Source organism: Emydura macquarii, unplaced genomic scaffold (assembly GCF_026122565.2).
Source record: "Emydura macquarii macquarii isolate MOO-44397 ecotype Brisbane River unplaced genomic scaffold, CSIRO-AGI_Emac_v2 contig_1483, whole genome shotgun sequence".
NCBI lineage: Eukaryota > Metazoa > Chordata > Testudines > Chelidae > Emydura > Emydura macquarii.
This window is the reverse complement of record NW_027131620.1, coordinates 5,857,105-5,873,423: the sequence shown is the minus strand read 5'-3', so window position 1 is coordinate 5,873,423 and position 16,319 is coordinate 5,857,105. Positions and strand designations below refer to the sequence as shown.

The 16,319-nt window shown below is 35.3% G+C and overlaps 1 protein-coding gene across 1 annotated transcript in view; it reads right to left on the bottom strand.

Moving 5' to 3' along the window:
• Nucleotides 1-16,319, bottom strand: part of DIDO1 (death inducer-obliterator 1) — an 87,560-nt gene that overhangs the window by 19,198 nt on the left and 52,043 nt on the right. The window contains 7 exon segments of the mRNA XM_067554109.1: nucleotides 1,431-1,584; nucleotides 2,546-3,092; nucleotides 3,473-3,608; nucleotides 4,305-4,412; nucleotides 4,658-4,774; nucleotides 5,543-5,702; nucleotides 6,591-7,059. Coding sequence (XP_067410210.1) covers nucleotides 1,431-1,584; nucleotides 2,546-3,092; nucleotides 3,473-3,608; nucleotides 4,305-4,412; nucleotides 4,658-4,774; nucleotides 5,543-5,702; nucleotides 6,591-7,059 — 1,691 coding nt within the window.

Sequence of the window (16,319 nt, the reverse complement as noted above, 5' to 3'; positions counted from 1 at the left end):
GAAATAAAATCTCCCTCTACCATTTGTTTGTATTCAATTAAAATTAATTTTAAAAGTGCAATATCCCACTTTTCAGAGGACCATAGAAATTGCCATAGTGGATCAGACCAGTGATCCAGCTAATCTAACAACAGAAGATCAGACTTTCCAAACATGGCCTGAAAAATATTTTTTTAAAATGAGGTCTCTAAGTAAGTTTTAAGCAGAGTCCATTTTTAAACTGCTGCTTTTTCCATGCAAAGAGTGGCTTAAGACACAATTATAGATAGCTCAAAACATCGATTCAGGGACTGAAGCCAAAACAAAGCCATTTTCAGCTCTTAAAGGACCCTAAGGCTTTTAAAATGGGCTTCTTGTTTTAGAACTACAGAACTACGTTCCAGAAAGAATTTTTATACTTTTAAAAAATATTAAGTCTCTATTTTGTGAGTGGAACAACAGAGTGTATCTGAACATATGCACACACTGCCATATATTTAGGGCTTCTGATTTGAGATTTTAACTATTAATAACTAATAAAATGCCCCCAATACAAAAAAAATTAATAAATAAAATAAAGTGGTGTTTATCCAATAAACACCAGAAAAATACCAGATATTACTAAGGGCTTATTTACTCAAAGCAGTAATGTGAACTATGGAGGGATGATTTCTCAAATGCAAAAATGTGTTGCACATTAATTGGTCCATGTAGACTGTGCAGGTGCACACTAAAGAGTCCTAGTACACTTTAAAATAGTGCTATTTGAAACAGTACTATCTTACAATACAATAGGGAACATTACAATGTATCTGCTATCCTAATGTGTAATGTATATATTTATTACTCAACACAGTATATAAAAAACCTTGATTTTTATATATAAAACTAAACAATTGTTAAAAATAACCCCTCAAAAATGACATTTACAAACCCTGAAAACCAGAAGCCCTACACATCTTACATATTTAAAAGTCCGACTGCCAAAAAAAAGGTCAGGTAGATCAGAAATAACACTGAAAACTGGACTTTTAATATCGGTTTACTGGATCTACAACAGAAAGTTTCCAACTTTAGTGGGAGCCACATACACAGCTGAAGCCTAACCCAGTGCTCATTGAAATCAGTGGCTGTCTTTCTGCTGACTTCAGTGAGCACTGGAATAGGCCCCATGGCCTAATTTCTAGATGCAGGGTGAGATTTTAAAAAAATTCCAGAATTGGCCTCTGTTCCCAAGGCAGTCAATAGTAAAACTCATGGTTAAAATGCTTCCCTACCTTCAAAACTTTCACACTGGCATACTGAGCCAAACAGAAAGTTTTTCCTTTTAGCAAAGTGATGCCATTTGGTGTGGTTATAATTTCAGTGTAGCAGTATTTAACAAGTGACCAGAATCTTTGTAACAAGAGAAAATATAGATGTATTCTATACATACAAATATCTGTTCTAACCTCACTAAGATATTCAAAACACCCAGAGACAGGATATGCTTTAGTGACAAACTTGGCCACACTCTGCATGTTAATAAATCCTTTCCAAATGGTACTGAGACGAGAGAGAAAGACAGAAGTATCTCCATCCTGAGGGGACCGTGACTCTGTGATGCTGCAAAACAAAACCATGGGTTGGGGGGGAAAAAGGTCAGAAATAACAAACACTTTCTCTTCTGCCTCACCCCACCCCTCAACTATTTCAGGCATTTTAAACAAGTGAATAGATATTCTAAGAAAATTTAAACATCTAATTCTATCAAGAATCCAGATAAGTGACAAATTGACCATATTATAAATTATCATCTAAATTATGCATGGAAATTAACTGGATCCAAGTGAAAGAATGCAAGGAGCTATTGAAAATAAAAGCATATATGCTGACACAGGGAATGAAGGGTACTGTGAGGGATATATTTTGTAGTGTCAGGCTACAATGTGAATATTATATTCTCGCTGACTCTATAGTCAATTTAACTGGATTAAGCATCTTCCACTAAATAAGTGAATGATACTGCAAGTATGAAACCATCCTCATAGTAAAGAACTGAATATGACTAAAAATGATAATTTACTTTGGAAAAAATTGAAAACAAACAAAAACAACAAAAATGCATTTCATCCCAATTATTGGGTTTGTTTTCCCTGTTCTATGCACATTGAATATGTATGTGACCTTAGTCCTTTTACTAAATAGATCAATTAGTGAGACAATATTTTCTCTCAAAAAACTAAGTCTAAGAATATTTTAATTTAGGATGAAATCCTGCTCTTAGCTACCCTCATGTAAATCTGGAATAACGCCATTCTATATATACTAAAGTTCTTTCTATATATACTAAAGTTTATTTTCCCATTGACCCACATTCATAAGTCCCTTTTACAGTTAATGCAGGCAGAGTATCCCATTAAGGGAGGACAAATGAGGGAATGATAAATCAAAAGATTTTCTGAGTGAGGACATATACATTTTAAAATTTGAACTGCCTTTCTTCTTAATATAGAAAAAACATACTAATATAGAAGATCGTAATGTCAAAGGCTCAGTAGCTTTGTTTACTATAAAATTTACGCACTTGGAATTTGCTGATGATGGAACTGTCATATATTTTGGATCTGGTGAGGATGATGGCTTTGTTAATATTGATTTGGGGGCTGTCAAAACAGATTTTGATATTTCCTGTCTGGATTCTCCCATGGAAACTTTGTCCGGTGCAGGACTGGAACGCAATGCTGAGGTCACAGTACTAGATGAACCACTCATTGCCGTTCTGGGGTCCCTGCCAGATACAGTTACTGTAGTGACAACTCCTGCAATGCAAGAGGTAGGATAAATGGAGACTTCTTCAGGAAAAGTAGATTCTGCATTATTATGCCCCTGTGTTGTAGGAAAGTAGGTTGTTTCCAAAATGGGCTGAGAGACTGTTTCTGTTACAGATCCAAGAGTTTCTGTTGTGTTTTCAGATACTGCTTCTGTTTCAGGCTCTGCAGTTGATGTTGGCATAGAACTTTCATATTTTAGCTTTACTTCTGGCTTTGATTGTGTCTCCATCTTTTTAGCAGAAGTCATTGACAGTTTTGATTTCTTTGGTGCTGGTTCATCATCAGATGCTGAAATCTGACCTTTAAATTAGACAAACAAACATTTTATTTATTGTTACTCACATAACAAATTATGCTGGAAAGAAAAACCAAATAGTTTGTATAGCAACTGGAGATGAGTATTCTTTTCTCTCTCTCTCTCTCTCAAAAAAGAAAATAGAGTTTACTGCCCACATTAAATAAATAAAAAGTGATAATGATATCAATTAATTCTACACAACTACAAAAAGGACCAGTTTATTCAATTAACAGTACTAACATACAACATGGGCTTGATCCTAGCCCACCGAAATCAATAGACATCTTCCCATTGACTTCAGTGAGTACTGGACTGGCCCTTTACACAAAAGATTTTTTGTGTGCAGCACTAACTTAGTATTCTCTCTGAACATTATGTATACCTGTACAGATTTTGCAGTTCAGGTCAAAAAGATGGGCTCGATGCTGACTTGTTGTGTCTTTTAACATACTGCTGAAAATATCCAGAAGGGGAGCACTATTTTTCTCTGGTGCATCTCTGATTGACTCTTGCTGCTCCTAAAAATGAACAAATGCAAAAATAAAAAACAAAAGTTAGGGGTTGTTCATTAATTTCAAATATATCAAAGCTTTAGGAATCCATCATTTGAATTGTAGTTGTTTTAACAATAAAAACCCTGAAAAGTCATCTGGGCTCATTAGCACCTTAGAAAAGGCATTTTATTTTTAAAACATTCTTTATACATTATCAGATCACCTGTATATCTTCTTTGCCTCTCCAGTCTTTAGTAAGGATATATCAGAGGAAATAAAGAGCTTTCTTTTTAAAAAGTTGTTCTGTTCTCATTCTCCTTCTGATGTAAAAAATATTTCCTATCAAATCAGAAGCTTCTCCAGCAACCAAACTGTGATATTATAGATTGTGTTTTCATATGGAAAGTTAGTAGAAAGCATAGATCAACTCTTCAGAAAGAAAGATTACTTCTAAAAATAAATAGCCTTTTAAAATGAGCATCAAAAGGTAGATAAATATATAGTGTCTGATTTTAAAGAATGTCTGCAATATTGTGCCCTTTATAACGCTTGGCACACCTCCCTTCCCTCCCCCCCCCAAATTAAAACGCAGATCCTTGTAAAACACAAATGGTTATTTTACATATTTAGAAACTATTATTTTTTGATGATTGGTATGCAGTACTAGTTGTCATATATTTTCCTCAGTGGCTCAGCACTTACGCAACTGTCTATACTTACATCGGAATCAGAAACTGGTGGAGAATCTTCCATATTTACATCTGGTATAGTTTCCTGTTTTATGACTGACTTCTTGCTTTCATGAGATTTACTTCTGGTCTCTGTTACCTAAGAAAAGCATAAAATTATATTTTAACATCAAAAGCATACTTGTATCACCACTTTGCATTCTATTACCTATTCTTTCAGTAACCACTGATTGCTACAAAACATATTGGTCTGCCAAAATTCTCATCCTCAGCAAATAGTAACAAAGAAATCTTTGTGTGAGCGACTCTGGAAAGTAGTTTATTAACATCACACACCCACCAACAATTCCTATGTGAATACATGATAAGAACTACATGACTTACTGATTTGATTGGTTTCTCTCTCCACACAGACAGCTCTTTAGACAGAAGTTCTTCTGGCTTCATTCTCACTAGCTTCGACAAAGAAATTTCTTCACGAAGAACACGATGGAAGAGTCCCTGAAACAAAAATTTACTTTATTGCCATGTTGAAGAGTACTAATAGAGTTAGATAGCTAACCAAGGAGATTCTTGTTGCAGAAGAATGAACTTTGTTAGATTTATGAACTCCCCTTTTAAAAGGTACTAAGTATAAGCAAAATTGAAAGAACACAGATACCAACGATTGAATGGGCATACAGATTAATTATTTTCTCACCACTAAAAGTAATCCTCCAGTATAAGGTGAGCTGCACTTCCAAAGTGGTGTGAAGAAAGCTTATGCAACCACTACCCATATAATACCTGTTCTGTGAATAAAAAGGCCCTCAGCTTCCTGCATTCTCAAGTCTACATTTTCACAAGCATTCAATTCAATTCCATTCGATTTATGTTTTTAAAAAACCTATAATTCTGTTTATCGCCAGTGAATCTGTGGATCCACAATGGCCAATGTCATCCAAAATGTGTCACACAATGCCAGAAAGGTAGAGAGAGTTGGAATTTCTTGCAACCTTTGCCCAAATTATCATTAGAAGCAGTAATCAGACAAAGGAACCAAGCTTGCTAAGTATTAATGAGTACAAACACAAGACTTTTTGGATAACTGTAAGATAAAAACATTTCTTTCCAGTCAAGATGTGAATGATTTTGGAATAACTTTGGATAAGTTCTACAACCTCAAAATTTAGAGCTAGTAGAGTGTTGCAGACAGAAATTAAAAATGTTAGTGTCAAAAGAGGTTTCATATATTTTAGTATATACCCACTGTTTAAGAACTACACAAACCTGATTTTTTGGGTCCTTGAGATTGAACATGATACTGCGATATTTACTCTTATATCGGTTGTCTGTAACTTGAAACAAGTTAAACATTTCCTTTTCAATATTCAGTGCTATCTTTCCCACTTCACTCTCTGTCATGACCAGATCGTCACTATCATTGACTCTGTACAAAAAAAAAACCAAAACAAAAAAAACTTTATTATATTTCCTCTAAATACAGCACTGATATTAACTAAGTTTGGCAATCTGAATTGTGAATAAAATCTGAAAAAAAAATGTGAATTCAGTGGGTCTACTCACATGCAAGGTAATCATGTACATAAGTGTGTGCAGCTTCAGGGCCTTAGAGGCAAAATTCACCACACAAGTATTGTTTTCACTTTTGAAGGGAAACTAAAAGCTGTTAGTTTCTCTAACATTAAATAGAAAAAGTGAGATGACATTTACTTGCTTGTGTGACCATCTCTGATTTTTTTATTATTATTATTTTAAAAATAATTAGCAATAATTTGAAATTACATGGTGCTTTAGTTTTTGTTTAACTGATTTCTGTTTTTAAATGGTGTGATAACTACTATTGCACAGAACATTTTTTTCTGGGAGGGGAAGGGAGGGAGGGGGCGGTTAAAGGAAGGGGTAAACCTAGAACTCACAAGCTTCTATCCTTTGGCAACTAGAAAGTATATTCATTATACTATGTTCTGTATATTTTCTTTAGATTTTAACTTATTAACGACTGTATTATAAAAGTTTCTATGTTGTCATTTAAGATTTCATATTAAAATTCCCTTCATAATACTTCAGGATCTTTTTCCTGCCCTTTCAGAATATTTACCATTCAATTTTGATTCTGTGCATTTGGAATTTTTACTTCTGACTAGGAGATATTACCAAACTTTCTTTACTTCATTTTAATGTTAAACTTATGTCAACTATTTTACTTGAAGTATGACATCACTGCCTCATTACCACCATTAAAGAGCAGCGCAGTCTAAACTTTTATTTCAAAGTTCGTTAATGCATTTACAAAGTAAGTGTGTTGAATTCCCACCTTTTCCATAAAATTTCTTTGAGGGATCGTCGTATATTTTGTCGAATTTGAGAGTTGGATTGTGACTGAATGGGGTTAGCTGCTCCTTTTGCTTGTGTGATTGCAGATGTAGAGGAAGAAGTGGAAGACATTGCAGTTTTTCTAAGCCCTCCAGTTAAACTGGAAGACACAACTGATTTTTTGGAAACTGATGGCGAAGCATGGGAAAGAGGAGAATGTTTTGAAGAGGAAACGGTGCCTGATGAAAGCCAGGATTTCTTAGGAATTACACCTTTGAAGCTTGCAGCAGAATATTTAGTTGGGTGTTTAGTTAGTGAAGTGCTAGTAAACGATGGGGACTTCTTTGGACCAAGATTTTTGGACAGGGAAGACATCTGTTTCTCTACTGTAGAAGCTGAAGCAACGCCTTTCTTTGATGCTGTAGTAGGTTCTACTTGTTTATCCTCACTCTTCTTCTCTTCCTTCTGGGCTGTTAAACAGAAAAGCACAATAAAGATATGACTATTAAATAATGGCTATGTACAGTAATATCTGACAATACCAAAGAAGCTTTATAAATATTTTAAACATTTATATTACATTTAGTACCTTCATCTGCAACAGATCTGATAATTGTATTATTACTCTTGACATTCATTTAGATGGGAGACATCCTCCTACTAATGAAAATCAGTTATTCATTCAGAAAACAGTCTAGGAAATGATGTCTCCAAAACAGTCTAATTTTCAAACAGGCATCAACTTCAACTTGTGTCAGACAGCCTATTACAAGCTCACAATTCTTTAACTTTCATTGGCTTTATTAAAGTATGAAAAAAATGTGCATAGTTATATTGTACGTTGATTTGGAATAAAGTCAGTATTTGAACACTGAAAAGAACTATTCCATACAAAGAGGAACCTGAGTATGGAGATTGAGATTACTTCATTTCAGACAAATTCTTTGTAAATTTCTCAAAGAAAAATTATGAGGATACATTACAAAATATACAAAACATTTAAAACTCTATATCACCTTCAAATATTTCAGACTTAGGTTTCATAAGCAATCAGATATTAATATTCATCCCGCATTAAAAAACTTCACCAATGCTTTTTGAACATTTAATGTACCAGATATTACTATTTGAAATAAACAATCTTAAACAATTTGCATATACTTATTCCAATACATGTAGTTATTGTCTAGATTTTGTAAATTTGAGAGATGAATTCAGTGGTGAATCATATCCAAGAGCTTGACTGAATTTTACTTAACTAAATGATATTTTAAAAATCAATTTTTTTCCTTTGTAAAACATGTTTTAAGGACTGAGATATGTACAATTTGTTGCAGTGAACTTTCATATGGTCTCTCATTCTAATCACTCCAGTTAAAAGGGAAATAATGTGATATCTCTAACAAGCCATTAGTAAGTTTGTATTTAACTTACAGTTATGCTCTAGATTTATGAAAGAAATATGTACAGTAACAACTATGCATATAAGTCAAACTGTAACAAATTAACGATTAAAGGACTTATTTCCATTCAAATCAAACACCTTCTGTTCACAAGGCATGAATTTATAGTTTAAAATCAATCATTTTCTTCCATCACAGCAGAAACACAAACATACTTTGCAGAACACACGTGTAACATAAGTGGGATGGACACACACAGTTTGAATTTAAATTTGGAGTTAAGCTTTGAAGTATTGTGTTAACTGAAATTTCTCCCACATGATCCAGATACTTGAGTATACTTATTTACATGATTAGAATAACTAGAACATTTCTAATTGCCAACCTCTCTCCCTCTTCCACTGCAAAGCTGTAAGATGTTAGACAGGCAATTTGACATCAGGAAAAGGTATAAGATCATGCAAGTGAAGGCCCCAATTCTCAACTATGCTACAACTCCACTTGGGGACATGAGTGGTGACAAAGATGTCCATACTACAATTCCTGGAGCTGTCAGGAATGATTCATCACAGCAGGATCAGTAAAATCAGCAAAAGCAAGTAAGGACATCTCCACATTGGGGTATTAAACACAGAAATATCAATTACAGATAAAAATTCTAATTGCTATGCCACCATCCTGGATCTTTTATGATACATTGAATAGTCTCTTATGTGAAGGATTGAGGATGTGGGAGATCATTCAGGAACAACTCCTGAAATGTCATTCTGTTACTTCCTTCTGAAGGAATGCTGGGGAGACCAAGTTGTAGAAATAGCTAAATTGGTTAATGTGGACCCTTCTGATGACACAGAATACTTTAGACAAATAGGACTTCTAAATATAAGATTTAATTCAAGCCAAATTTACCATAGAGGCTTTGGCACACTTCCTGGGCACCTCCCACAGAATGCCCTCAAAGCAAATTATCAGGAGACGCAATACAGGTTTTGTTCTTTACTCTCCACACCCAACACAGTGGAATCAGAAAGCAGTTGCAAAGTTCAGACTCTCTCAGGATAAATATGTTTTCAACTCTTTTAAAATTGACTCCTAAGATGTGTAACCTCCTGGGTAAGAGATAGACTTCTAGACTCATTAGACACTATGTTGAAAAAGTTCCATTATCTCCAGACGACACCAAGAGACGAGTCCACACCTTCTTTAGATGGTCTATTACTGACACTTTCATCATAACTCAGGGAACTAAAGTTCTGATGAACCAAATGATACAATATTGTAGTTGGAAATAGCTATTGGCACATAAAGATAAGCACCTGGAAGATGCACACATGCCAGATTAGTTACCTTTGCTCAGTCTATAATCAAATTCCAAGTGGACTCCTTACTGAATCTTTTGGGGGCAAAACATAATCATTTCCAGTTCACGATGGAACAACTTTCTTTTGACATCTTGAATGTGATCAAGTGGAATGAATGACTGAATTTCTCAACTGAGTGAATTAGAGTAATTTTTTGTCCTGCAAATGATTCACTGTAATTAACTGTCCCATTTTTCTGTGTACTGGGACAATATTAGCCATAATAAGGATGTATTGGAACTATGAAATAATAGTAATACCTAATTCTGATGTGGCCTAGGTGAGGGAAAGGGCCCAGCAGTCTAAGGTGATGAGCCTTCATTGACTTTGAAATGTAATAAATTTGCTCCTAACTCTCAAGATTTAGTTCCTTCATTGGTAAGGATTATACATTCTAGAGTTTTCTAAAAGGACCTTTTTTGTGGTACCTCAGCACTTCCATAGTACCAAAATATATCCAGCCTAGAAACTAGAGAAGGGTTTCCTATCTTTTCAGTTTAGCCAAAGCAGGTTCATCAGAATTACTGTAGGCAGAAACCCCAGATACCTCATTCAACAGACTGGAATTTTGGGAATAGGAGAGGCAAATTATACTCAATATATAAACAAACATTTCCAGGCCTTCTTTCTTGGTTTATTCCACTTCTGACTCATTTTGAGTAGATAGCTTTTCTTTCTTTCAGTCAAAAGGCACAGAGGCATGTTTCTGTGACTCAGTACAAAGTGAGGCAGAGCACATCTGGGATTTGAAAACAAACTGGGTGAAACCTTGAGTCCTCAGTGCCAAGGCCTTTGAAAAATCTGAGTAGTGGTGCTATCACTCATGTGATAACAGTGAATGACTCAGCACTTCCTCACTGGTATATTAGAATTGTAGAAATAAAATAAAAGGCTATTCTGGAGAGATGTTTGTTTGCATTTGCTATATTTGTTAAGTGTTGTGTTGAATATTTAAAAAGAGGAAGAAATCATATTTACCAACTGGACTCTTTTGTATGCAATTATAAATGGTTCATATTAAGCAAATTTATGCAGGTCTTGCAAAGTTGCAGTGATTTGTGTAAGGATTTTCAGAACACATATGAAATTCAGTTGCGTCAGCCCAAAACCAGCTTACCCAACAGAAAATTATGGAAGATTTTATATACTTATAAAACACACACAAATATTTCTGTCTCCGTTGTCCTCTCAACCCCCTCTAGTGCCATTTGCGTAACATGCTTTGCTTTATGTCTAACAGATTGTAAACTCTTTCGAGCAGAGGCAGGTGATGTGGCTAAACAATGTGGTATGCAAATTATCCAGTTTTATAAAACAAATGAAACAATTCTGAAAGATGAATGCCTGTTGCAGAAGGGATTAGTTTTATAGAAATGCCCTAGATATGCCAGGTAAAAATGAAAGTAATCATAACTCAAAGCAGGAAGTTGAACTCAAATCTTCAACTGCAGTTTTTCTAGAATCCAAGGAGAAAATTGGAGGAAAGCAGCATCATTCTGTGGGATAACTAGTTATCTTACCCCCTTTACAAATGTTTATTTTATTTTGAAGTTTCTCCCATTTTTACAATGCTTCATTTAAAAAATGAACTATCAAAAACCTGACCATATCAGAAAAATGGCATGTTCATGGAAAATTATGTAAGTATTTATCAGTAAGACATTACATTTAAAGAAAAATGGCCTATATATGCACAGAAATCAAATCCTACAAATATCAGCCAGAGAGATTGAGAAGTAACAGCAAGAATTAGCTCAAAATTATGAGAAATCTTCTAATAGTAAAAGAAAGCATTAAAATAAACAAAAGACCTTATTGCATCCATCCCAGCATTCTGGCATTTCTGAAAGCTTAAAAGGTGTCAAAAATCTTGTCTTTAACTTATTAAGAAAAGACAGACATGGCTAGCTGTTTTTCTAGATTTTGCCCTTTCTGTGGTTCTCTCTTTTTTTTTTTTTTTTTTTTTTTAAATTCTGTTTTTTCTGAGGGAAATATTGTATCCCAGAACCTCACTAGAAGTGTGATGCCCACAGAAGAATGGAGGTAGCACAAACGTTTCTACATATTAATGATCCTCCTGAGCCTCAAGCCACCACTTGGTCCGTATTTACCTTAAGAAGTGCTTTTTTGACCTAGTTGTTAAAACAAAACAATTAAGCACAGCAGCTACTTTGGAAATGTTAGTTTTTTGTCCAACATTTTAAATTAAATTATGTAACAGAGCTTGACAAATGAATTAAGCTCTGATAAGCCTCACAAGGGAGGCTAAGACATTTCTATTTTGGTCCAGATAGTATAGTAATTCCACTGAAATAATATCTGATCAGACTCAAAATGGAATAAAATCCTTTTATAATCAACATCATCATCCACAAAAGTACAGATATTTAAAGTTAATCACCCTATATTAAATTCCATGTTGACTAGAATTTTCAGGACTCTGAAAGCAGTCAGTGATATTATTATATTTATATACTGCAAATGTCTTGCCACAACAGCCATTAAAGAACTGAGTGAGAAATCTGAACTTCCTTGGCTTTTGTGTATCAAAGTCAGGTGTTTAAACACACACACACTCTAAAATATTGTCAACCTACACATCAGAGTTAAGAAGTAATAAATGTTTCTTTAGCTTTCATGGAAGAATGTTTAAATTTAAATGTTTTAATTGCTTTTTTCAAAGCAAGTATTTCAAACACTAGCCTCTGGAAGGTTAGTGATCTTTCTCCTTCCCACTATGAAAACTTTAGAAGTCTGGTATAAAGAATCATGATTTTGATGTAAGAATCATGATCTGGTATAAAGCTGCAATGACTCTGTATATCTCCCATGTAAGAGATAGCTGCTTTGTTTGGGATGAATTTAGTATCTGATAATAAGATACAAGGTTTTTTTTCCACTCCAGCACTGAAGGAACTTAACACTGAATGGCTAGGTAATCCAGTGCAACCTTAAATTATCTGAAAAACCGTAAAAAGTTATCCAGCAATAATTATGGCAGTTCATTCAACAGAAAAAAATTTATCCTACTGCAAATTTTCCATCAATTACTGTCATTTGGCTAAAAAATGTTTATGCAAATGTAGGAGCATGCTTCTGCATGCATGTTTGTTACTACTATTGCTAAAAAATATTTGTGATGTGTTATAAATGTACCAGGTTCAAAATGAATCAAACTGAATTAAGGAGTCAGTTGTAAATTATATTGATTATCAGTGTTGTTTTATCATATTTTAAGTAATTATGCTAACTCCTTTTAAAATATATATACTTCATACTAAAGTTATAAATTATCTGAACAGCATTCAATATGGATAGATTTTTATATATGTACATAAAATCTACTTCCCTGCAGGCCTTGGAACTTCAGTCTGGTTTTGCACACCGTAATGGAGAAAGTCACCCATAATACAATTCAGATGCATGCACACATCCCAATCTGAGTTGTATTACGGGTGACTTTCTCCATTACTGTGGAAGTGATAAAGGAGGCCTCTCTCTCTACCACATATATTAACAGGACGGGAGTTAAATACTTGTTCATCTGCACTTTAATAGAGGAAATACAGAGCTTGAAAGTTAATACTGTGCTCAGTCCCTTGCTTCCCATATTTAGTCTTACATTAGGCTGCTTAGGGCGACCTGTTGCAGGCTGCCTTGGCATTATGCCAATGCAAAAACCAGAACACCTAAAGTAAAACATTGTCAAATATAAAACTTCAGCTTGTGAAATTGTTCAACAAATGCAGTGTTGTGAAAATGTTGACTAGGAAGGTTATATATGTGAAAAAATATCTCTCTCACTAATTCTTCCCACACTACTAACTGTGTCCTAGCAAGCACACCTTTACCATCCAAAGTGCAAAGATCACAAATGGAAAACTAGACTGAAGTTCCCAGGCCTGCAGGGAAGTAGAAGCAGTAAATGTCCAGGAAGAAAGATGCTATAGCTTTATTCTGTGGCATTGGCAATATTACTGAAGTTTTAAAGATTTCTGAGTCAAGAGATATAATGCTCCAGATCAGCAGACACCAGAAAATGTGGAAATAAACTTCAGAAATTTCAAAATGCTTAACAATTCAGTCTACATCTTAAATTGTGGTAACTAACAATTTCTATTGAAGGGGACTTCCTGATTATAGAACTTGAACCTAATATGATTTCTAAAGCACAACTTGTGTTTACTTTCTAATTCAAGTTTATACAGATAGCTCAGTGACTTGAAAATACCTACTAAATATTACATTAAATACTTATTCATTTAAAGGACACTACACTAAATCATTTTGAGAAAAATATTAATAAAAATTGTATTACAATTACCTACTAACCTCACCCTCCCCCCCCCCCCCAAGCTTCCGCCCCTCCCATGACTGGAGAGGTTTTAATTGGATACTTCACCTTGAATGGTCCCTTGAAATGTGTGTATATAGTGTAGTTGTAGCTGTGCTGGTCACAGGATATTAGAGAGACAAAGTAGGTCCAATAAAAGATACTATCTCACCCACTTTGTCCCCTTGTATTTATTTAGCTGTGACATTCTTGAGTACATTTCCCAGACCTAAAGAGATCTGTGTGATCTCAAGTTTGTCTCTCTCTCTCTTTCTCTCACCAACAGAAGTTGGTCCCACAAAATGTATTAGCTCACCCACCTTGCCTCTCTAATATCCTGGGACAAACAAAGCTGCAACAAGACTGCATATAAGTTTTTCCATTGTTGTTTCAATGACACTATAGTATACTACAGATCTTACTTCCCTCCCTGGAAATCTGGCCTTAGCAACCCACCACTTCTGAAAAACCTCTGCATTTTTATTTAGTCAGGTGGTCTGTGTGATCTCCATTCATGGTATTTCATTTGATAATCCCTAGGATTTTAGTTTAGTAAAACGAGTGGAACCATCTAGATATTACAAGTTTTTAACACCAGAAAATAAAATTGACTTCAGCTTACCAGAAGAGGGGGAGGGATTGCTGTTTTTTTCTTTTCATTAACTGAATCATCAAATATTCAATTTCTTGCTATAGTTCACACTGACAGTTTTGAACTATATGGCAGGAGTATAATATACACTTAGATACTGTGGTGAACAGTCTATCATGCATAGACATATGCAAAAATGAGAATGTTTTTGCAGGTTTTCATAAAATTTGAATTAAGCCCTCCCGCAGAACTATAAAAGTACAAGACATTACTTGAAAGAATATCTACAAATAATCTTTTGTGGTTGTGGAAGGTAAGTTCAGTGCTTGATTATCATGCAGTACAATTCACTATGAGAAGTGCTGGGGAGATATTAATGGTACAGAGGGCATTATTTCTGAATGTAGAACACAGGAACTTGGGTATTACTTTCTACTGCTGATCTTATCTATTCACTAGTTACGACACCCACCACTTGCGGATGTGGATCACTTTACAGGAGTAAGTTAAAAAACAAAAGAAATGTCCCAGACATAGTCTACACTTAAAACTTGTATCAGCATAGCTACATTGATCATGGGTATGAAAATATCCGCATCCCTGACTGGCACAGCTATGTCAATAGAAGATTGCTTCTGTCAACATAGTTAACATTGTGCAGGGAGGTGGCATTCCTATACGGACAGAAACCTCCTCTGCCAGTGTAGGCTGTATCTACTACACCAGGAGTTAAAGCTGGGATAAGCTGTCCCAACATAGCTATGTTGGCATAGGTTCTGTAGTGTACACAGCCCAAGTATAGGAAGTAACACCACTACATGCCACTGCAGCACAGCAACTTTAAACAGCAAAGATTGAAAATTCTTGCCAGCAGGCTTATTGTTTGGGTACCACAGCCAGCAGTTTGTGATCAGGTTGGACGGAGCTGTGCTTTTTAAACGCGGCCAGACTGGAGTACAGATGTATTTGTCAGAAGTAAATTTCTAAGAGAAGGATCGAACACTGGAAATCCCATGTGCCTCTGACTCCCTTTAACAAAAGTTAATTGGCGTCCTGTGCAGAGAACTGTAATGTTTTTGCCGATCCATCTTGCTCAGAGTCAGGTAGCTGCATTATAAGTTTCCAAATTAACTTTACTATTGTGTGCTGCAGTAATCTAGCCTAAATGTCAGAAAAGACAACAGATAGCCTAAGTGAGGTTTACCATCTTGTAGGAAAAAGCACTCTCTCTTGGCCAGTCAAAGTTGGAAAAGACATCCGTGACCACTTAGCTGAGAATCCAGGGCAGCAGTAAATCTAGGAAAACTCTGAGATTGTTAACTGCTCTACCAATGGGTGGACAGGTGCCCTCATTTTTAAATGTTCCTAGACTTTGCCATTTCCTCAAAAAACTTTCCTTTGCCACTCAGCATCATCTACATCCTATCTGGACTGAGGGTAAGCCAACCAGCTTTCAGGCAGCTGGGCTGTGCACATCTTCTTGCAGGAATGACTAATGACGGGAATAACTGTCCAAACAAAATTATGCTTTTTTAAAAAAAAAAAACAACTCTCTCTGCAGAGCAAAGGCTGTTGAATTCTCAGGCTTTTTTTTTTTTTTTTTTTAAATAACAGAAGGGAGACCCTTTAATTCATTCACATACAGCTGTAAGCCAAACAAAATATGTTGGCCAGCTGGTGCTTTAAAAGACAATTATAGAGCACTCCACAAACAGAAGTTACTTACCAGTAACTGTAGTTCTTCAAAAGTGTTGCCTCTGCATAGTCACAATGTTGGGATGCACATCTGGCACCTCAGAGCTTCAGAAACTTCTAGAAGAGACATGCCTGCCTGTTAGGTGCCACTCAAGCACCTTCCTGGGGCACTGAACATTTGGTGCCCAAGGCAGTCCACAACCACCTCAATTCCTTTTCCGTGATCAGCGGAACTGCTCCTATGCCTGGTCTGTTTTTTGCCAGACTTCTTGCCATTTTTCTCAAAAAATAGTTGTATAATAATCAGCTTTTACTTGTTTTAGTGTTTTATCATTTTTAGGCAGTT